Below are 20,951 nucleotides of genomic sequence, written 5' to 3' on the forward strand. Positions count from 1 at the left end.
GACAGAGAGGCCGGCGCCGCGGCTTTCCCTGAAACCTGGAAAAGAAAAACAAGAAAGAAAGAAAGAAAGAAAGAAAGAAAGAAAGAAAGAAAGAAAGAAAGAAAGAAAGAAAGAAAGAAAGAAAAGAGACAGAAAGACAGAAATACAGGGAAGAAAGAAAGAAAGAAAGAAAGAAAGAAAGAAAGAAAGAAAGAAAGAAACCAGAAGTCAACCTAACCTAGGCTATAGACCTTTTCTTTCTTTCTTTGTTTTTTCTTTTGAAGGGGGGGGGGCAGGACGAGGGTTGAAGGTGATCCTAACCAGGTTTTGCAGCACACCAGGCTGACCTGTCAAGCGGATTATTTTAGAAGGAGATTAATAGGAGAGGCGGGTAGCAATAATAATCGTTTTGTTTGATGTGACAACTTTGATAGGCGTTGATTTACTTACAAACTGATAGGGTTTTAATTGAGCGCCTTCATCCCGCTGGAGATGAAAGGGAAGCGGGTCTGAATGGCTGCCCGGTTGCCCTGCAGACTCAGGACTGATTAGCCATCTCGACAATGAATAGTTCAAGGCATTTACAAACTTTTTTTTCTACCTCCCCCTCCTCCTGACCCCCCCTCCTTCTTCCCCTTCGCTCTCCCCTCCTCAAATAACTGCCAGCCCTCCCCCCCCTCCTTCGGTGAAAATAAATCATTTCCATTGTGTGCAAATAAAATCGACTTGACATCTTTGCCGATAGCTGCTAGGTAAACGAAAGTGTGGGCTGCCGCTTGCTAATTAATCCCTTCGTTTTTCAGCTCTGCCCCCCCCCCCCTCACACACACACACACACACCACACACACCTCCCCGGCCCGGCACATAATGGCAGCCCCTTCGCTTTGATGGAGGGTGCCTAAGTTAAAGGGCTGAGGGTCTCCCCTCTCGCCCGCCCCCCCGGATTTGAATCTGCTGGAGAGGGCGAACGAGAGGACTCGTCACTAAAAAGAAAGCGAAACCAATTTCGAAGCGGATTGCGCCCTCTTCTCAACGCGGGGATTCTTTGGACAGCCCAGTAACACGAGCGGCTGCACCACAAACTCAGCTGGCGACCTCCCTCCCAGCCCGGGGAGCGGGGATCTCGGCTGCTGTTTCGCAGATAAACCGGCCCTGGATTCCTTTCGCCCCGGAACCCCGGTCAACTCAGCCGCGAGGGCTGACCGTCACGTGGGAATCCTAACGTCGGATGAAAAGTAGCGTGTCCTCCGTGCAACTGGCGCGGCCGGGAGGTCTTCCGAAAGGGAAGGGGCGCTCCCAGGGAATGAGCGCCGTTTAGTTTATATTTTGATAGGGCGGGATCTCGGGCTGACCTTTCACACCAGCCGATCCCTCGATCGATCCCTCGATCGCTCTGGAAAGCCGGAAAAGCGCCCGGCATCGGGGCCCAAAGGAAAGTTACTGAAAGCTACAACTAATGTCTGCGTATCCCCCCCCACACACACACACACTTTCCACTCTCTCACACAAACACACCACACAAGCATTCCACCCACTCTCGCTTTCCTATGCCCCCCCCACCGCCCTCACTTTTGCACGTCAATACGCTGCTTGTTTTACACATGTCCCGGAGTTCACCTTTGATTCCCCCGTTTTGAGCACTGCAACGAGGCCTCTGCTCGACCCCCCCCCCCGCCCGCCCGCCCCGTCTTTCTTCCTTTCTCGGCCTCGCTCGCTCCGCGGGGGGCCCAAAAGAGCCTTTCCCACCTCTGCCCCCACCCGAAGGCCGTTCCTCTTTTTTACTCTTTCGCCCTGGGGGGGGGGGCAAACCCCGCCGGGAAAAGTCGCTCCGCTCCGGTTAGGAAAACAGCTGGCCCGGACACTTCCATGCAAATGAAGGCGAAATGAAGAAGGGCTCGGCCTTCTTTCTTTCTTTCTTTCTTTCTTTCTTTCTTTCTTTCTTTCTTTCTTTCTATTTCTATTTCTTCTTTCTCTCTCTCTCTCTTTCTCTTTCTATTTCTTTCTCTTCTTTCTCTCTTTCTATTTCTTTTTCTTCTTTCTTTCTCTCTCTTTCTATTTCTTTCTCTTCTTTCTCTCTCTCTCTTTCTCTTTCTATTTTTTTCTTCTTTCTCTCTATTTCTTTCTCTTCTTTCTCTTTCTCTTTCTATTTCTTTCTCTTTTTCTTCTTTCGCTCTCCTTTCTCTATATTGCTTTCTCTCTTCTTTCTCTCTCTCTCTCTTTTCTTTTTTTCTTTCTCTCTTTCTTCCTCTCCTTTCTTTTTCTCTTCTCTCTCTCTCTTTCTCTCCTCTACTATCCATCCCCCCCCCCTCTCTCAGCAAATTTATCTATCAGGACTGACAGCTCAAAACAAGAACAGCAGCAGCAAAGAAGAGGCCAAGACGACCGGCCTTGGCCAGGAGGATCCCCCGCTTCAGGAAGGAGGCTGAGCGGGATAGCCGCGCCGGCTTCTTGGAGAGCGACCTCGGCTAGGAAATCCGGCGTCTCTCCAGCCTCCGGGTCTGGGTGCCTTGAAGGGAAAGGCCGGGGAGGAACTGCGGGAGCCTGCGGAGACTCGGCCCCAGCACGCGCGTCTTTCTTCCCCAAAGCTTCCGCCGTTCCCGCTGCAAGGCAGGAGGCGGGCGAAGGGCGCTCCTGGGCCTTTGACAGAAGGGGCGGCCGGCCGGGCGCGGGGGCCGGCCGGGCGCGGGGCTGCCCAGGTGGCCCCAGCTCCAAGCGGAGCGGCCCGGAGCTTGGGAAGCAGGGCCCCGGGGGAAGGGGGCTTGGACTGACGGGGACTCTCCTCTGGGGCCTTCGGGGCTCCCCAGGAAAGCGCCCCCTGCCCCGAAAGCTTTTCCTGCCGCGGCTGTTGCGGAAGGGCGGCCTCCGCTCAATACCCGGCAGCGGGTCAGGGACAAGTGCGACTCTTGGCCAGCCTTAACCTTAGTTGGGCCGTTTTATTAGGATTACTTTTTGCCGGCAGAAGGGGGGAGCTGCCGGGCGGGTTGAGGCCGGGGGGCTCAAGCGGGTCCCCAGAAAACGGCTGAGCGTGAGGGGGGGTCGCCCAGAGCGAAGGGATGGGAAGGTAGAGCAGACACGCAACTCCCTCCCTTCCGACGCGTTCTTGCTTCCAAGCGTTCAGGCGATCGGGGTCAGAGTCGTCGAAAGTTGCGGAGAATTTGCAGCCTGATCCGGGCTTTCCCCCACCCCGAGCGGCCAGTCTGGGGGTTCGCCCTGGGACTCCCTTCGAGGTCCTGCTCGCCTCGGGCCCGCCTCGCGGGGGTGCGGAACTCGAGGAAGAGGTCCCGGCCGGGGCAGGAAAGCGAGAAGGGGGGGCGGGGGAGACCGGGCCAAAGACGCGGGAAGGGAAGCAAAGGCCCAGGCCGCTCCCGGGCGGGTGATCGAAGCGGCACCCAGCCGTCCCTGCGCCAGCCCCGGCGGGCGAAGGCCTCTCGGAGGAAGGGCCCCGGGAGAGCGAGAGGGCGCCCGCCTTGGCCCCGAATCCCTCTCCCCCTCGGCCTCCTGGGGGGAAACCTCGGCGCCGCCGCCCCCACGAAGCCCCCCGGCCCGGCGGAGCTCCTGACGCGGCCTGGACAGCGCCGTCGTGGGCCCCCTGGCCACGAGGAAAGCTCCCCAGAGACCGAGGAAGGGCAGGCGGGCAGCGGGGTCGCCCGGACCCGGAGCGGCCCTCGCGAAAAGCAAGGAAGAGCAGCCCCGACGGCTGCAGCGGGGGGGGGGGGCTCCTCGGCCTGAGAGCAGGAAGCCCACGGGAGACTGACGGGGGTCTGTGGAGGGTCCTCCCCCAGCCCCACGGACGAGGCGCCCGAGGAGATCCGGAGCGTGACCGTCCCGGGGGAAGAAAGAAGGCCCGGCCACGCAGCGCTCTCCCCCGGCGCCGCGGCTTCTTTTCGTGGGGCAAACAAATGGCATTTAGTCCGGAGCGATTTACTCTTTTCAACGGACTGGCTTTTTCTTTTTCTTTCTTTCTGTCTGTCTTTCTTTCTTTCAATTTAAATGCGTCCTTCCGTCTCTTCTCTCTCTCTCTCTCTCTCCCCCTCTCCCTCTGTCTCCCTCTCTCTCCTTTCCTTCCTTCAAAGTCGCACCAGGCTTGTAATCAGCAACACAACCTGACATAAATCAAGGCCGGATTGACAGGGGCTGACAAATAACTGATGGATTGCGGTTGGGGAGCATTGACAGCGGATGAAGGAGAGGAACGCGGGGAGAGCGCGCCTCCCCCGCCCGGGGGGGGGGAAGAGGAGAAGCGGAGGGGGCGGGGCCTCCCAACCAAGCCACCGCCCCCTGGCCTCGCCCAATCCCGGCGTGGGGCCTCCCCCCGCCCCCCCTCTCCAGTTCCGCTCGGAGGGCGCCGGGTTGGCGCTGGGCGGAGGCCGGGGACTTTCCCTGCTGGCGTTTCGGGCAAGGAGGGGAGCCGAGCCGGCGGGCCGCGGCAGCTTCGCCTCCCCCCCCTATAAACGGAGCCCGCGGGCCCCGCACGGGGGAGCCCGGCAGCGGCGTCGGGGCCCCTCAAGAGGCCGGGAAGCGGCGCCCCGGCCCGACCTCGTCCCAGCCCGGCCGGGCAGCGCCTCTGCGGCCCCCGCTCCAGCCCCGGCTCCGGGGACGTGGCCAGCCCGGAAGGGGCTCCGGGCGCGGCTGGCCCGGCCGAGCGGAGCCCGAGGGAGGCGGGCGGGACGGAGCGGGGGGGGAAGCGGGGGGGGGCGGGCGGGGAAAAGCCCTTGGAGCGGGAGCGTGACGTCACATCCCCTTGACCCTCCAATCACCTCGGCCTCCCATTTGATTGGAAGGCGGCAAAGGCTTTAATCTCCCGACTAATTCAGCTGCTCGGGAAGCGCCCGGGCTCCGCCAGAGAAGGCGAGGCTGAGGCTGGGGCCGGGGCTGCGGCTGGGCGAGGAGCAGCAGGAGGCGAGAGGCCGAGGAGAGCCCGCCGGGCCAGGGAAGGCAGCCCGCCAGGCAGGCAGGCAGGAGGGAGACGGGGCGGCGGCGAGAAAGGCTCGGGGTCTTCTCCCACCCCTCCCCGGGACACAAAAGCCCCCCCCCCAAAAAAAAACCAGGACAAGCGCCGTACAAAACCACGGATTTATTTCTGCTGGGTCGCCGCCGGTGGACGCCTCGGAGTTGCCCTTGCCCGAATTTGGGAAAGCCAAAGAAAAGGAAAAGCCAAGACTTTGGGGGAGGGGGACAAAAAGGCTTTGGAGGGAGCGTCTCCTGCCGCTGCTGCTTCCCCCGAGGTTGCAAAGGGGCGTCTCCGCGGGGGGATCGCCCGCCCTCCCTCCCTCCCGCCTTTCCCCCTCCCCCCGTGCCCGAAGTCGCGCGTGGCAGCCGCAGAAGCCCCGCTTCGGTTCCTGAGCAGCGGCGGCGGCGGCGGCAGCGGCGCCGTGCCCCCCCGCGAGTTTTCATGCCAGGCTTTGGGTCATGATTACAGCCCCCGCGCTTTCTGCCGTAAGAAGTAGTCCGCGCGGAGGAGGAGGAGGCGGAGGCGGAGGAGGCGCGGCAGAGCTCGGCGGCGGCGGCGGCGCGGAGCTTCCGTGGCGGAGCGGAGTCGCCGGGATCCTTCCTGGCGGCGGCATCGGCGGCAAAGCTTTCTTCCACGCCATCCCCCCGTCGGACCCCCTGCGCCAGGCCAACCGCCTGCCCATCAGAGTCCTGAAAATGCTCACCGCCCGGACCGGACACATTTTGCACCCGGAGTATCTCCAGCCGCTGCCTTCCACGCCGGTCAGCCCCATCGAGGTAAGCGGGGGGGGGGGGGTGCAGGGCGAGGGAGGGACCCGTTGTAGGGTGCCGGCTTCGTTTCAGCCACTCTGTCCCCAGCCCCCTTCCAGCCCCAGCCCCCTCCCGCCCCGGCCCAGCCTTTGCACAACTGCCGGGCAGCGCGATTTGGGGGCTGGCTGGCTGAGCACGGGAAGGTCTTGGGGGGGGGGACGCCGCCGTCGCCAGGAGGGTCTCCCACCGCCCCCTTAAAGCTCGGGGGAACAGGAGGGAGAGGCGGCCGGCCCCGCTTTTCCATTTTGCAAGCCTCCGCGCCCGCAATCTCCCCCCCGCTCCCCCAGAAGGGCTGCTCCGGCGGAATTTGCACCTGGAATCGGTCAGGCTCGGTCCTTGCCCCCCCCTTCCTTCACCCCCCGCCGCTTGTTGATTCTGGCAGTAGATCTGCCCTCCGAGGGCGCTGATCTGAAACTGAGCAGCCCCGGCCGCCTCCAAGGGCGGCTTTGGGAAAGGAAGCGCCCCGGCCTCTCTCGGGGGGAGGGTGTGTGTGTGCGTTCGCGTATGTGTTTGTGTATGTGTTTGTGAGTGTAAGCGAAACCTCCTCGGGCACGACGAGGGTCCCGGGGGCGGGGGGGGACAGGGCCAGCTAAACAGCGGGTCCTGGGGCGGCGGCGGGCGCGGGAGGGCCTCGGGGGGCCAGGAGTCCCAACGGGGAGGATCCAGCCGGGTGCCCGCTTCCCTTGCGGGGCGGCCAGGGGACGCGTCTTTCCGAGGCAGAGCAGCGGTCGGGGCCGGGGCGGGGGGGGCTGTTTGGAGGGCAGCTCCGCTCGGGGCGCCTCCCTGCCCGCACTCAGGGCTCCCTCTCTTCTCTCCCCCTCCCCCCCTCGGCCGTCTGCAGCTGGACGCCAAGAAGAGCCCGCTGGCCCTCCTGGCGCAGACCTGCTCCCAGATCGGCAAGCCGGACCCCTCGCCCTCCTCCAAGCTCTCCAGCGTCACCTCCGGCGGCGGCCAAGGCGGCGACAAGGAGGCGGCCAAGGCGGCGCCCTTGAAGCTCAGCGACATCGGCGCCGAGGACAAGTCCAGCTTCAAGCCCTACGCCAAGCCCGGCGCGGACAAGAAGGACGCCTCGGCCGGCGGAGGGCCCGCCGCCGCCTCCTCCTCCTCCTCCTCCGGGGGCAGCGCGGGCGGCGGCGGCGAGAAGTCGGGCTTCCGAGTGCCGAGCGCCACCTGCCCGCCGTTCACGCCCAGGACAGGCAGCCCCAGCTCCGGCGCCTCGGCCTGCTCGCCCGGCCTGCTGCCCGGCGGAGAGAGCAAGGGCGGCGGCGAGGCGGAGAAGAAGGAGGCGGCGGACGGCGGCGGCGGCGGCAAGGGCGCTTCCGACGGCTCCGCCCGCCTGGCCGCCGTCGGCGGGGTCGGGGCCCTCTCGGCGGCCGAGCTGAGCCAGGCCCACGAGGGCGCCAAGGGGCTGCTGGCCGCCCCCTGCTCGACGGCCGAGGCCTCCTGCAGCGCCGTCCCGTCCTCGGTGGCCGCCGCCGTCTCGATGCTGGGCTCGGCCGGCCTGGTGGCGCCCGTCTCCCCCTACAAGCCGGGCCAGACCGTCTTCCCGCTCCCGCCGGCCGGCATGAGCTACCCGGGCTCGCTGGCCGGCGCCTACGCGGGCTACCCGCCGCAGTTCCTGCAGCCGGGCGTGGCGCTCGACCCCGGCAAGGCCGGCGGCGCGGGGGGCGGCGGGGGCGGCAAGGCGGCGGGCTCCAGCCCCCTGGCCGGCGCCTCGCCCCCGTCGGTCATGACGGCCAGCCTGTGCCGCGACCCCTACTGCCTGAGCTACCACTGCGCCGCCAGCCACCTGGCCGCCGGCGCCTCCTGCGCCCACGAGCAGGCGCTGAAGGCGGGCGGCTACCCGCTGGTCTACTCGGCGCCGCCGCTGCCCGCCGGGCCGCCCTCGCTGGCCGGCCACCCGCTCTACCCCTACGGCTTCCTGCTGCCCAACGACCCCCAGCCGCACAGCTGCAACTGGGTCTCGGCCAACGGGCCCTGCGACAAGCGCTTCGCCACCTCGGAGGAGCTGCTCAGCCACCTGCGGACTCACACGGCCTTCCCCGGCCCGGCCGAGAAACTGCTCGCCGGCTACCCCAGCTCCAGCTCGCTGGCCGCCGCCGCCGCCGCCGCCGCCATGGCCTGCCACATGCACGTGCCCACCTCGGCGGCCGGAGGGCCGGGCAGCCCCGGCGCGCTGGCCTTGCGCAGCCCGCACCACGCCTTGGGACTCAGCAGCCGCTACCACCCCTACTCCAAGAGCCCCCTGCCCACCCCCGGAGCCCCCGTCCCGGTCCCGGCCGCCACTGGACCCTATTACTCCCCTTACGCACTCTATGGGCAAAGACTGACGACAGCCTCGGCGCTGGGATACCAGTGAGTTGTTTTTTCCGCCCCGCGGGGGGAGAGAGACGCCTGAGGTTGGGGTTGCTTTTTTTTCTTGGGGGGGGCGGGGGGCGGCAGGGGCGATTTGAAACCAGGCTTTCGAGGGCGGGAAGAGAGAGAGAGAGAGAAGGAAAGACGGCCCAGCGTCCCTTGGAAAAGTTTCTTAAGAATCCATTGACCAGACAAATGGTAAAATCGGACGGTTTTTTTAAAATAAATATATATATAAAGATAGTGTTCATCTTGAGGACTGGATCCATGGGCACTGTATTTATTTATGTTAGCTTCAAGCGGGACGATGAATCCGTAAAAAAAAAAGGAAAGGAAAAAAGTGCATTATCTAATTTCAGCTTTGATAGGCTTCGAGGAGAGCAAAACAAAACAAAGTGGAAACACCCGTTGTAGAATATAAATCAATAAAAAGAAAACGAGAAATAGAGGTCTCCTCCTGAATGTTACTTTAAAATTGCTCCATGATTGTACTGTACTGTACGTTCTTGTTTAAGGGCGGGCGGGCGCGTCAAACCCCTCCATGCATGTGTGTCTTTTCCCAAGAACAGCGCGGCTTCCCTGGCAATTGGTCTATTCCGGTTTCAAATTGCAGCGACTTTTCCAAGAAGTATCCCGTGGCAAGAGAGATAATTGGCCTTGTATCCCGACAGAAAGGAAACCCAACCGCCACTCTTCTCCCCCCCCCCCAAAAAAAACCCCACCTCCGTTTGCCTTTTTTTTACTCTTTAAAAGGAACCCTTGGCTACGTTTTCATCTTTAAAGTCCACCCGGTAGCTAGGGTAGGAACAAGGGTGACGTCATGTATTTAAAATAATAGCCAATGTATCGCTTTAAAAGATTAAAATCCTGTATATTTGACGTATTTAAAAAAAAGAGGTTTACTTTTCTTTTGAAATAACCTTTTGGGAGTCTCTTACCAACGCACTTAATTCCCGGGCGGATGAAAGTAAAGAAAGAGAAACAAGACAGTGAAGGTTGATTATACTCCGGTTTAATTAGTTAGTACCCGACACTTTCCTTTTCTCGCAGCCGCGGCGTTATTAAGCAGAACTGGCCATTTAAACGAAAAACGAGAGCGAAGTCAGCTTCTGTTTCAGGGGCGAAAAGGCGTTTGGCGTGCCGGGATTTGCCCACCGGAGGCGCAGAAAACAACAGGCCGAGCTTGTCTATTTGCAAGCAAGGAAAATCGAGGCGTCCCCTCCGTGTTTATTTATTTATTCATTTATTTTTACGCGCGACGAACGAACAACTCCTGCTTCCATTTAGGGAAAACCTGGGTCACGATCCAGGCCGATTCCGGAAGGAATCGGGCTGGTGGGAAGAGATCTTTCTTCATCGCTCGTTCTTGGCTAGGACCGACCGTGGCGCGGATGGTCTGGGGGTTTTCGTCCCCAAGGGTCGGCAGACGAAGAGAGGGACGAGCGGCGTGGAGCAGTTTTTCCCCTTTTTTTTTTCTTTAACACGAGCGAGAAAGTTCCTCGGATTCCTAGGGGGGTGGGGTGGGGGGGGGATGTTTCTGAAACCCAGGTTGGTTTGGCCTGGTGGCTGCACGCCAAGTGGCGGCGAAACGGATGCGTAAAAAAAGATTTATTTCAGGCAGCCGGAAAAAGGGAGATTCAGTGGCGACGTTCGCACGTGCGAAGTTGGGTCAGGGTTAACCCTGGGTCGAGGCTTTCGGAGTCTTTGGCTTATTTGCGGTGGGAAACAAAAGCCCGTTTGGTTCAGGCGGCGGTTCGCGGCCTTGTGTGGCCAAAAGTATTTGAGTGGCCTTGTGTAGTGGTGTAGCGGCGGTGTAGAGGAACGGATAGGCGGTAGTTGGGAGCTGATTAAAGCTCTAATTCCCGGCCACTGATGCGAAGGTAATTGCGTCGAAAAGGGGGGGGTGTCGTAGTTCTGGGTGGGGGGAATTGAAAGAGGCCCCATCTCATAAAATGAGAAGGGGGAGGAAGAGGCTGACTCGCTTATCTGCCCGTGGAGGCTCTGCGGCCCGATCTTGTCTTTACTTCCGAGTAGATCGCTTCCCCCTACTACAAGGTGAAGACCAAGAACTGCCCAAGGGAGGCGTGAGCGAACTTCGGAACGTGTTTCCGGTTCCCCGCTTCCCTTTCCCTTTTATTTCCATGTGTTACTTTCCCTCTTTGGGGTGGAAAGCGGCAAGAAAAACGCCTGGGCTGGTTTTTACCTTCAACCTGGAGAGATTTACCCTTTAAACACGCCGCGTTATTACGCAGGGCTGGATGTAGATGGAAAGAGTCGTTGAAAAGCAGATCCGAGGAAAGAGGAATTGCAGGGACGGTGGAGCAGAAAAGCAAAATATATCCTTTTTTAAAAAAAAAAAAGCTGCTAAAATTTTGACGCAAAAGGCACTCCAAGATGTGCATATCCATTGTCTTGCAAAAGGGAACCAAAGGGATACAAGCAAGAGAAACGTCTGGGCGCAGCAGGATTTCAGTGTCGTTTAGTTCTTACCAATCGGTTGGTAACGTTAGTCGGTAGCCTCAGCGCTGTGAAGCTGTAAAACTTCACAAAGTCAAACAAATCAACCAAGGCAGGCTGACTCCAAGGAAGGAAAGAAGGACAATGAAATAGGAAGGAAGGAAGGAAGGAAGGAAGATAGGAAGGAAGGAAGGAAAGAGTGAAATAGGAAGGAAGGAAGAAGACAGTGAGCTAGGAAGGAAGGGAGGGAGGGAGGGAGGGAGGGAGGAAGGAAGGAAGGAAGGAAGGAAGGAAGGAGAGAGAGAGAGAGAGAGAACGGGCGCTGTACATTCTAACATTTATTTTTACAAGGTTTATTTTGCTCCGCCGTTTCTTGTCATATAGTCAGCAGGGTGGAAGGTGGATGGGTGTGTGTGTGGGGGGGGGGCAGTTCAGGCTTTGCAACAGTTTCGTGTCTTTCCCCGCTGGGACTTCGGGTGGCTGGAACTGTCCCGGGCGATTGGCTGCAGCGAACTGAGGGGCGAAACTCCTTCGTGGCGGCTGCGGTGGGTGGTGGTGGCGATCGCCGCCCTGGCCTTGATGGCTCCTTTTCGCTCTTTTTTTTTTGTCCTAGAAGGCCAGAAAAAAAGGGGGGGGGCTTTCGCTGTTTGTCACACCAAAAATAACTCCGGACTCAAAGGGCCTTTTGGGGGAGGGGGTGGGGTGGGGGCTGTGTTAGCGGAGAGGGGGGGGGTTGTGAGCGCCTAAGTCGTGGCCTGGACTGGATTTCTGCAAAATTCGAGCTGCTCCTTCCGGCTCCCTGCCTGAGGACACGTGTTGGCGTGTTCGGCTTTATTTAAATTAAAAACTAACCTAACGTTCATTGGTACGGGTGCCGAGCGCCCGGGAGAAAGGGGGAGAAATCCCCCATCGGGGGACACGTGTAGAGAAAACGTCGGAGAGCAAAAAAAAAAAAAAAAAAAACCAACCTTGTTTTTTTTAAAATAAAAAATAAAAGAACAGGCTCTTCTCTTATAAGAGGGTTTTTTTTACTGAGTCAGCCAGGGGCTTTCCAAAAGAAAAAAAGGAAAACCCGATCCGGTGAAAAGATTTTCCCGGGCAGGAAAATAGCCAAGGGGTCGTTGTTGGGCCCCTCCCTGACTCGTGCAGCGACCACACGGTCTTAAGAGTGGGGCAACGGAGACAAGCTAATGTAACCCCCCCCCTTCCCTTCCCCCAGGGTTTAACCTGGGCGGGGGAGAGGGGCAGGCGTGGGCCAACTCGCCCCTGGGGTGCTGGGGGCGAATCCCCCTCCTCTTCCTTCTCCGAGCTTTGCCCCCCCCCCATCTAAAGGCCAGGGCTTCAAGAGGCGGCGGTGCTTGATGAGGACCAGGGATGCGTGGCACAAGTCGCTGCGGGGCCCGCAGGCCACCGCTAGCCTCTCCCGCAGCTTCTGCCCAACCGGGAAAACGGCTCCGGGGTCGAGCCGGGCAGAGGGAGGGGAGGGGAGGGGGGTCGGCAACTGACTTTCCGTCCCCTGCAGGTAGAGCGACCTGGATCTCGCCTGCGCCCCTCTCTGCGGCCGGAGACGGGCAGCGGCCTCCGCGGAACCCCGGGACGGCATCCACACGACGCAGTTCAACTGCTGGGGGAGCGAAGTCCGGTCCAGGCGTCCGAGGCTGGGAGCTCAAAGCCTCTTGGCTGCGTCGGATCCGCGCTCTTCAGGATCTGCTCTACGCCCTCTCTCTTATTCGGGGGCGCAGCGGTCGGAGGAAGCGCCCGGGGTTAAGGTCTTCCCACGGCCGGGACGCCCGGCTTTCCCTCCCTCGGCGAAGCGGCTGGAAGAGGCCCGGCAGCCGGGCGAGGCCTTGCTTAGCTTGGCACCGGCCCTGCGCGCTTTCGGGGTCGCCCGGGGTCCTCCCGACACTGGAGGAGTGAGCGGGAGAAAGAGAGAGAAAGCCTGCAAGGGAGGCGGTCGCTACTCGGTGACCTGAGCAGGAAGAAACGGCCGTGGTCGTAAGACTGCGACTGGTAGTAACAAGAGCGGAGCGCGGCTCCGGCTGGACTCTCCCAAGAATGGCGAGCTGGAAGGCAGCGCAGGACAGAGCAAGGCAGCAACCGGGGCCGTGGAGCTGGGAAAGAATTTGGAGAAGGGCTTCCCCTGCGGAGGAGACGACGGAGGAATCGGAGGCCTTGCGGTGCCGGCCTAGAAGAAGCCCACCTGCGCGGAAGGAAGGAAGGAAGGAAGGAAGGAAGGAAGGAAGGAAGGAAGGCCTCCTCGAACGGTTAGGAAACGCGGCAAGGCAAAGGCCGAGGATTGGCTGAATTCCCGCTACTCGCCAAGACGGGAAGGTGCTGGGTGAAGTGCGCGTGGGGGGGGGGGGGTTGTGCCCAGGCGCCTTGGACGAAGCCAGCCTCGGGGCGGGGGGGCTTATGGTCGCTATGGAGCTTGTGGGTCGGGCAGCGCTTTTTTTCCGGTTGGGAGGTTTGTTTGGGGGCAGTATTTCCAGCTAGACACCCCAAGTTGAAGGCGGAAAGCACGTCAGAAATGCTGTAGGGTCTCCTGCTTAGGGGGGGGTTGGACTAGATGATCTACAAGGTCCCTTCCAACTCTGCTATTCTATTCTATATTCTATTCTATTTCATTCCATTCTATATTCTATTCTATAATTCTATATTCCATTCTATATTCTATTCTATTCTATTCTATTCTATATTCTATTTCATTCCATTCTATATTCTATATTCTATTCTATAATTCTATATTCCATTCTATATTCTATTCTATTCTATTCTATTCTATATTCTATTTTATTTCATTCCATTCTATATTCTATATTCTATTCTATAATTGTATATTCTATATTCTATTCTATTTTATATTCTATTCTATATTCCATTCCATTCTATTCTATTCCATTCTATTCCAGGAAAACTGATGCAGGCTTTACAGATTTGTGAGGCCTATGAGATGTCATGGCAAGTAGCCATAGCTGTGGAGCAAATGCTTGTGGTTCAGGCGTCGGGCTGTAAGCAGGGACATTGCAAAGTAGTCCTGCCTTGGGCCCAAAGTCTGCTGGGTGACCTTGGGCCAGCCACCGTCTCTCAGCCCGAGGAAGGAGGCAATGGCAAAGCACTTTTGAAAAAAACCTTCGCCAAGAAAACTGCAGGGATTCTGGAGAATTGGACACGATTAAAAACAACAGTAATAGTTTAGCTGGTTAGCAAATACTCGAATGTGGGCGAAACGCTTCTTCCCCCCCCCCCGCCCCCCAGCATCGCCTTAATACCAAACAGCAAAGGGCCAAATCCGCCCCGTTTCGGAGCGTCCGAGACTTCGCGGCGTTTGTTAACGTGTTGCACTCCGGAATAGCCCTTCCTCGCCAGACCCGGATTTCCCTTTTGGGGATCCCTGGGAGCCACTGGACGGGGCGCGAGAGCAGAGTGGCTTCCCCGACGATCCTTAGGGAATCAAGTGAAGTGTTGGGGGCTCCAGGAGGAAGAATTTGTTCCCCGTGCAAGTGGCGGCTTCATGGGGGAAGAAAGCGCTCCGTTCTGAAGGTTTTGGGGGACGCCCAGAAATCAGCCCGAGCGCCGCGGGGGGAGAAGAGCGAGCGCGGGGTGCTCCACCCGCCTGCAAAGCCTGGAACCCGACAGCTGGGATCCGTTTCAGCCCGGAAGCGCGCGCGTTTAAATCTGGCGTGCCTGCTGGACTCCTCGCCTTCGTTCAGACGACCGGAGAACGCGGTGGGCCGCTTTGCCCGGCGCGCCGAGGACGGGAAGCGTGAGAATCGTGACTCGGGAGACGCCTGCCACGACCTGGACTATCGCCCTCGGCTCGTGGGCGTGGGAGGGAGACGAGACGCGTGGGATTTTTTCAAAGATGGCTGGAAAGAGGGAGCCCTTGTGAACTCTCGGAAGCCCGCCCCCCGGGCAATGAATCCTTTTCCTCCCTTCCTTCCTTCCTTCCTTTGCCTGCCTTTTCTTTTTCTTCTTTACTGTCCCTTTACTCATTCTTGTTTGCCTTTACCCTTCCTTCCTCCCTCCCTTCCTCTCGTTCCTTCCTCCCTTCCTCCCTCCCTCCCTCCTTTCATTCCTTCCCCTCGTCTCCCTCCCCCTCCTTTCCTTCCTTCCTTCCTTCCTCCCTTCCTTCCTCTCCCTCCTTTTCTTCCTTCCCCCTTCCTCCTTCCCCCTTCCTTCCTCCCTCCCTCCCTCCCTTTCTTCCTTCCTCTCCTTCTTTCCTTCCTTCCTCCCTCCCTCCCTCCCCCTTCCTTCCTATCTTCCTCCCTCCTTTCATCCCTTCCCCTCCTTTCCTTCCTTCCTCCCTTCCTCTCCCTCCCTTTCTTCCTTCCTCTCCTTCTCTTTCCTTCCTCCCTCCCTCCCTCCCTCTCATCCTCAAATTCCTGCGCCTGTCCCAGCGACTCCAGCATCACCCGAGGTCCCTTGCCCGCTTCTCTGCCCTTCCGCTTGCTATGCAGAATCAACCGGAGGCGTCAGAAGAAAACCGTTTTGTCAAACCACAACTTCTCTTGGTTACTACTAGTTAGTAGTAGTAGTAGTACTACTACTACTACCAGTCAGCCCAGGAATAAATTCTTCTGCCCATCCCCACCACGTTCTGTTGCTTTGCTTTGTCGTCGCCTGGTGATGACCTAAACTTGGAGAGAGACTGATTGCACGTGGGGAAAGTCAGAAGGATGCTCGCCGGCGTCCCTCCCTCCGCCCCGCCTCCGCCCCTTTGTTTCGCTGAACAGCCCCCTCCCCGTTCCAAGCAAAGATGCTCCACCAGGAGGCGCTCTTCCATTTTCCTACGGAGAGGCTCCGTCATCCGGGTCTTGCTTTCCCAAAGGTGCTTTCCCAAGAGGCAGGCGGACTCACCTGGTTTTCTTCCAAGGACAAGAAAGTCTAACTTGCCTCTTGGAAAAAGCACCTTTAGGATATTCCGTTTTTCCGGAAACGGCTGAAAGGTTTGATCCGCCACGTGAGCGGGAAGGCGGGACTGTTAAAGTGTTTCTTGGTCGTGTGTGTGTGTGTGTACATGGGTGCACGTGGGAGTGCACACGCGTGCACGGAAGGGGAGCTGGGGTAGGTCCAGGAAACGGTTCGATGGGAAGGGAAGGAGAGGCCGGTGGGACAAACGGGTGGAAAGAAGGTCAAGCAAGGTTCCCCTCTTGTGACTCTCCCCAAACGGCTGTTGCACTGCCACGGGGGGGGGGGCGGGGTTCGGGGGAGGTGCTGGGGGAAGCACTGCAAATGAGAAGCCCATCCAAACCTCTCCATGCAGACAGCATCAGCGATATTTGGGGGTGGTGTTTTTTTCTTTCTGCGACTTTGAGGTTGGGGGAAAACCCCTCCACCCACCTTTCCCAAATCAGTTGCAAATATTTGGGTGAAGCGCAACATTTTGGCATCTTAACACCCCCTCGGCTGCTCTCCCCTCTTTGGAGGGTCCCTCCCTCAGGCAGAACGTGGCCCTTTTATGACTTGTGGACTTCAACTGGACCACCACTGATCTGAAATGTATAGGTTTTCCTGTTTGAGCAGGGGGCTGGACTAGAAGACCTCCAAGGTCCCTTCCAGCTCTATTCTGTTCTAGGAAGGAAGGAAGGAAGCGGTGATCAGTGTAAAACTGCCCAGAGTCCCCTTGCTGCTTACATCCCCATCAGAAGACGTGGCGACAGTGATGTTCCCTTCTCATCAACTGATACTGGACTTTCTGGGCTCAAAGTCCAGTATCTTATTTCAGCCCAGGTGGTTTGCTGATGTTCCCAGTTCCTGGAATAGGGATCTTGTGTGCATGGTTCTCCCTGGATCCAAAATGTGTGATCTTGTTTTCCTACTCTCTCTTCCCCAGGTATATTCATGTGGCTGGTTCTTGATCCACTGTGGGCAGATTCCGGCGTATCGCTCGCAGGAAGACGGATATACATGTCAGTTGTGGGATCCTTGATGCTCTCTGAGCTTGTTGTCTTGCAGACCTTTCATGACCCAACTAGATAACCTCATCAGTGCTAGAAGGGAGTGGGATTTGCTCTCTGTTTGCATACAAGTGATTTGCCCCGTCCATGTTGCTGGAAGTGTCCTGAGTGGAATGTTAGTTGCTGTTTGATTGTGATTCTGAGTTGGTAGTTCTGAACCAACACTAACAGGGCAAACATGTAAACATAGAACAGGCTCCACTCCCTTCCAGCACTGATGATGTTACCTAGCCGGGTCATGAAAGGTCTGCCAGAAAACAACTCAGCTCAGAAAGCACCAAGGACCCCACAGTTCAACCCTGAGTTACAAATATTCTCTTCTGGTAGGAGATGACTAGGCTGAGCACAAGGGAAGGGTCAAACGCGTCATCAGTCCCTGTGCCCCACGCCAGAGATTTAAGTCCGGCCCACCTTGAGTGCCTTTCTTAACTCCCACTAATTTCCCTTAGCTGTTAGTAGCTCAGATTCTTGTAGAGAGCTTAAGCTTGCGATGAATCTTTTATACTCAATTGAACTGCCCGAATCTCCTGATTTCCCTGGTGGTTGACACTACTAATTGTTCCACGTGTCAGTGACCAAAGGTCAGCTAATCAGCATTCTCTCTCCCATCCAGGAGAACAGTGCCTTTTGTTAACCAATCAGGGCCAGCCTTGATATCACAATTGGGGCAAAATTGAATAGTCCAGAATGACAGACAAGTGAGGTGCTCCTATTTTGGTTTAGAAAGAGTTATCTTTCCCCAGGCTGTGGGGTGGCAATGGGTGTCCACAAACATTCATCCTTTCAAACCATCAGTAGCAAAGGGCTGAAAAAAAGCAGGAGAATTTTTTTTTAATGTGCATCATGAGCAGGATAGGAGCGGTGGTGGCGCAGTGGATAGAAGGCAGCATTGCAGGCTAATTCTGCCCACTGCTGGCAGTTCAACCCTGACCGGCTCAAGGTTGACTCAGCCTTCCATCCTTCCAAGGTGGATAAAATGAGGACTCAGATTGTTGGGGGCAAATAGACTGACTCTGTAAACTGCTTAAAGAAGATTGTAAAGCAGTATGAAGCGGTATACAAGTCTAATTGCTATTGCTATATAAGTCTAAGTGCTATTGCTATTGACTCAGCCTTCCGTCCTTCCGAGGTCAATAAAATGAGGACCCAGATTGTCGGGGGCAACAGGCTGACTCTGTAAACTGCTTAGAGAGGGCTGTGAAGCAGTATGAAGCGGTATATAAGTCTCAAGGTCTATTGCTATGAACAATGGCGTGAGAAAGGCTGGGCTAGGTTGTGGCTATTGGGGATGATTTGAGGTTTGTTGAGAGGGGTTGTAGTGTGGGAGGCAGCCTGTCTAAACATGCCCAGTGTGCTGCCCACAGGTGTGGAACGTCAGACCCCCTCCCCCCCGAAGGACTTTTGCACCCATGTTTTGCATCAATGTCTTCTGAAGGAGGAACCGGTGGAAACAAAAGAAACCGTGGGGATCTGCTTCACGAATCCTGGGATTGACAGGCCAGGACCACAGGAAGGAGGGAGAAACATTGGAGCAAAATGGTAAGAAGGAAATATCGGGTGCCTTCCTCATTCCTCGTCACAATGGCTGCTCTTGATTACATCCGTGGCGGATCTTCCTCCTGCTTTGGAAGACAAGGGAGATTTTCCTAGAGAGGGCTGCTTTCAGAAGCCCAAATCTCCTGGCTATGTGCCTGGCTTGGCCTTCCCAAGTCAAAAGGGAGCTTGTAAGCAGTCCAGATTTGGTGTGTGTGTGTGTGTGTGTGTGTGTGTGTGTGTGTGTGTGAGTGAGTGAGTGTGGGAGTTCGCAACCTGGCATTGTCATTCTTATCAAACTTGGGTAACAATTTTGGGCACTTCACACACACAAAAACGGTACACCTTTTGGACTGCACATCGCCTGCCTTTGGAATTGCACGCAGTCCTCAATGGCCACAACTGAGCCCAGTGTTTTTGTTGCTAAGTGAGGCAGTTGTTCACTGAATTGTTGATAAGCGAATCTGGCTTCCCCTATTGGACTTTGCTTGTCAGGAGACATCTGGGAAGGTTGCAAGTGGGGATAACCTGACCTGCGGTGTTGCAACGGTTGTAAATACATACTGGTGGCCAAGCACCTGACTTTTGATCATGCGCCACGGTTGTGAGTGTGAAAACAGGTCATAAGTCGTTTTTTCCAGCGCAGTTGCCACTTCAAATGGTCCTGGATTACGTGCAGAATGTAAAAGGCTGGACGCAGACATGGTTGGTGAAGTGGATGAAAAGAGACAGGTGTCAAAGGCAAGATTCAAGAATTCCTCCATTATGGAAGCATTCCTCCTTCTTCAGAAAAACTCTAGAGCATTGGGGGGGGGGGTCCAACCTTGGCAACTTTCAGACCTGCGGACTTCAACTCCCAGAATTTCCCAGGAATCATGCATGGCTAGCTGGGGAATTCTGGGAGATGAAGTCCACATGACTTAAAAGTTGCCAAGGTTGGACACTTCTTCCTTCTTCATAAATAAAACCTAGGACAAATTCATTAGACTTGTGGGATTGTAAGAACCAATACCTGGACATGAAGGGCTCTAAGCCCTGGCCAACTCTACCCCAGGAGGGTTCCCATTCCCATTGATTTTCCCATTCCCTTCTTCCTGGAAAGAGATCGAATCGGGGACATCCTTGGGTGATGTTAAAACGGCAAGCATAACTTTAAAAAGCACCCCTGGGACAACCGTGACCTGGATGATGGAGAATCTCCGTAGGCATCTTCCTGCCCTTCTTATATTCATTCTCTTGCCGGTAAATTCTGTTCTCTGAGTTTTGTAATGCTTGTTCCATCTCTGTTGTCTTCTCAAGAAAGTCCAGTTGCCACTCGAAAAATGCACCTTTCGGACAAAACTGCTCGCCAAGGCGACCTCCAGATCACTCCGCGTATTCTCTGGAATTGTTTTTGCCGTCACTCTGCTTCTTCTCTGACTCTAATAGGAACCCCGCGCATTGCTCGAGAATGGCAACTTCCTCTCCTCTTATCCTGTGTTCCGGTTGTGAACTTTGGAAAAGCTGCCGCCTTCGTGGGCCTGAAGCCACTTAGTCTTATTTTGTGCAGCTCCGGGCATTTCGCTTTCACAATGGCTGCCTTTTGAGGTGAAATGATTCATTGGCATTTTTTCCCCTCTGCGAGTCAGTAACCAAGCACTTAGGACACGGCCGCGTGATTTATCATCAGCACAAAGCACATAAAGTCGCTGTGCAGAGAAGGGAGCAGGAGGGGATTGCAACCACATAGATGAAACAAAGAGAGGCCGGAGGAAACCGTGGTGGCCATGCAGATCTGGAAGTGTTGGGGGAAACTGAATATATACTCAAACCTTCCTTCACCCGTTCACACTCCTTTCCTGAACCGCACAGCAATCAACACTTTTGTAATACATTAAAAAGCTACTGATTGCTGTCTTTTTATAGCACCCAATTGCACAGTGATCTTGCTAAACCCAGCCTGGCGTTCAGACAACATCAACAGCAAAGTTGCTGTTCAGTGTGCTACAAACAGACGGTGAGGCTGCCCAATTTGCATTTTAAAACCGGATCTCCGTGTCTCGCTTTGGAGACTGGGATTATCTGGCATTTGTTCATTTTCACAGGAGAGATGGCTTTCACACTCACATGAACCTAGAAAGCTAGGGATGTCTAAGGAGCTAGCCCAGGAGTCTTCAAACTTGGCCCTTTGATGACTTGTGGACTTCAACTCCCAGAATTCCTCAGCCAACAAAAGGGTACATTTGTTGTACGGGTGTCAATATACATATATGTACACAATGTATGCATGGGTCTCTTCCCTATAGCACAGTAGAACTTACTCTGACATTAAGAAACCATGGAGAAGAGTAAGTTAAACACTGATAAATGAGATTGGAGACCTGTCTCTCATGAGATGAAGACAATCGTTTTTTGAAAAGTGGGAAAGGCCGTTTGTTGGTTTACAAAGCGCCAGCCATTCCTGATATTAGCGTGGTTATGTGACAGGGTAAACTGTCAACACTGGTTTGCCTTTTCACCTAGATTTTCTCTTTTGCTCATATCTTGACAATGGAATGCAAAGGTGGGAGGGGTGATGTCTAGGCAACTGAAAGCCAAGGTCACTGGAAGGAGAAGTAGACTGTTTCCATAACAAGAAGAAGAAATATTACTATTGGACAGTGTGAACACCCAATCTGTTTAACTAAGCAAGCCTTTGAGTGAGAAAACCAGAGCTGGTTTTGCTTTCTTCTGTGCCAATGTAAATTTTCAGTAAAGTATTATGCTCTTGGTAAAATCATGTCCCTCCCAGGAGTTTCTTTTTCTGGAAACGCCAACTGGAGAGTTGACATTAAACCAGCTCTGGTTTTACAGCCCAGAGGCTTGCTTAGTTAAATGATAGATTCCCTCACCAGCACCCACCGGGTGTTCACACCGTCCAATAGCTGTAG

General features: G+C 56.3%; 1 protein-coding gene and 1 long non-coding RNA gene across 2 annotated transcripts; both read left to right on the plus strand.

Annotated features, from left to right (window-relative positions):
* Positions 1 to 4,698: 4,698 nt before the first annotated feature.
* On the plus strand, positions 4,699 to 8,539 carry ZNF503 (zinc finger protein 503). The gene is made up of 2 exons (XM_039339613.1): positions 4,699 to 5,707; positions 6,582 to 8,539. The coding sequence occupies exons 1-2, from the start codon at positions 5,390 to 5,392 to the stop codon at positions 8,097 to 8,099; spliced, it is 1,836 nt and encodes a 611-aa protein (XP_039195547.1). The 5' UTR covers positions 4,699 to 5,389; the 3' UTR covers positions 8,100 to 8,539.
* Positions 8,540 to 14,873: 6,334 nt separating this feature from the next.
* Positions 14,874 to 19,872, plus strand: LOC120306411. The gene is made up of 2 exons (XR_005556275.1): positions 14,874 to 15,498; positions 17,874 to 19,872. It is a non-coding gene; the product is annotated as an uncharacterized LOC120306411 (long non-coding RNA).
* The last annotated feature ends 1,079 nt before the right edge of the window (positions 19,873 to 20,951 follow it).

The sequence above is a fragment of the Crotalus tigris genome, unplaced genomic scaffold (assembly GCF_016545835.1).
Source record: "Crotalus tigris isolate CLP2741 ecotype Arizona unplaced genomic scaffold, ASM1654583v1 scf7180000017736.1026742, whole genome shotgun sequence".
Classification (NCBI taxonomy): domain Eukaryota; kingdom Metazoa; phylum Chordata; class Lepidosauria; order Squamata; family Viperidae; genus Crotalus; species Crotalus tigris.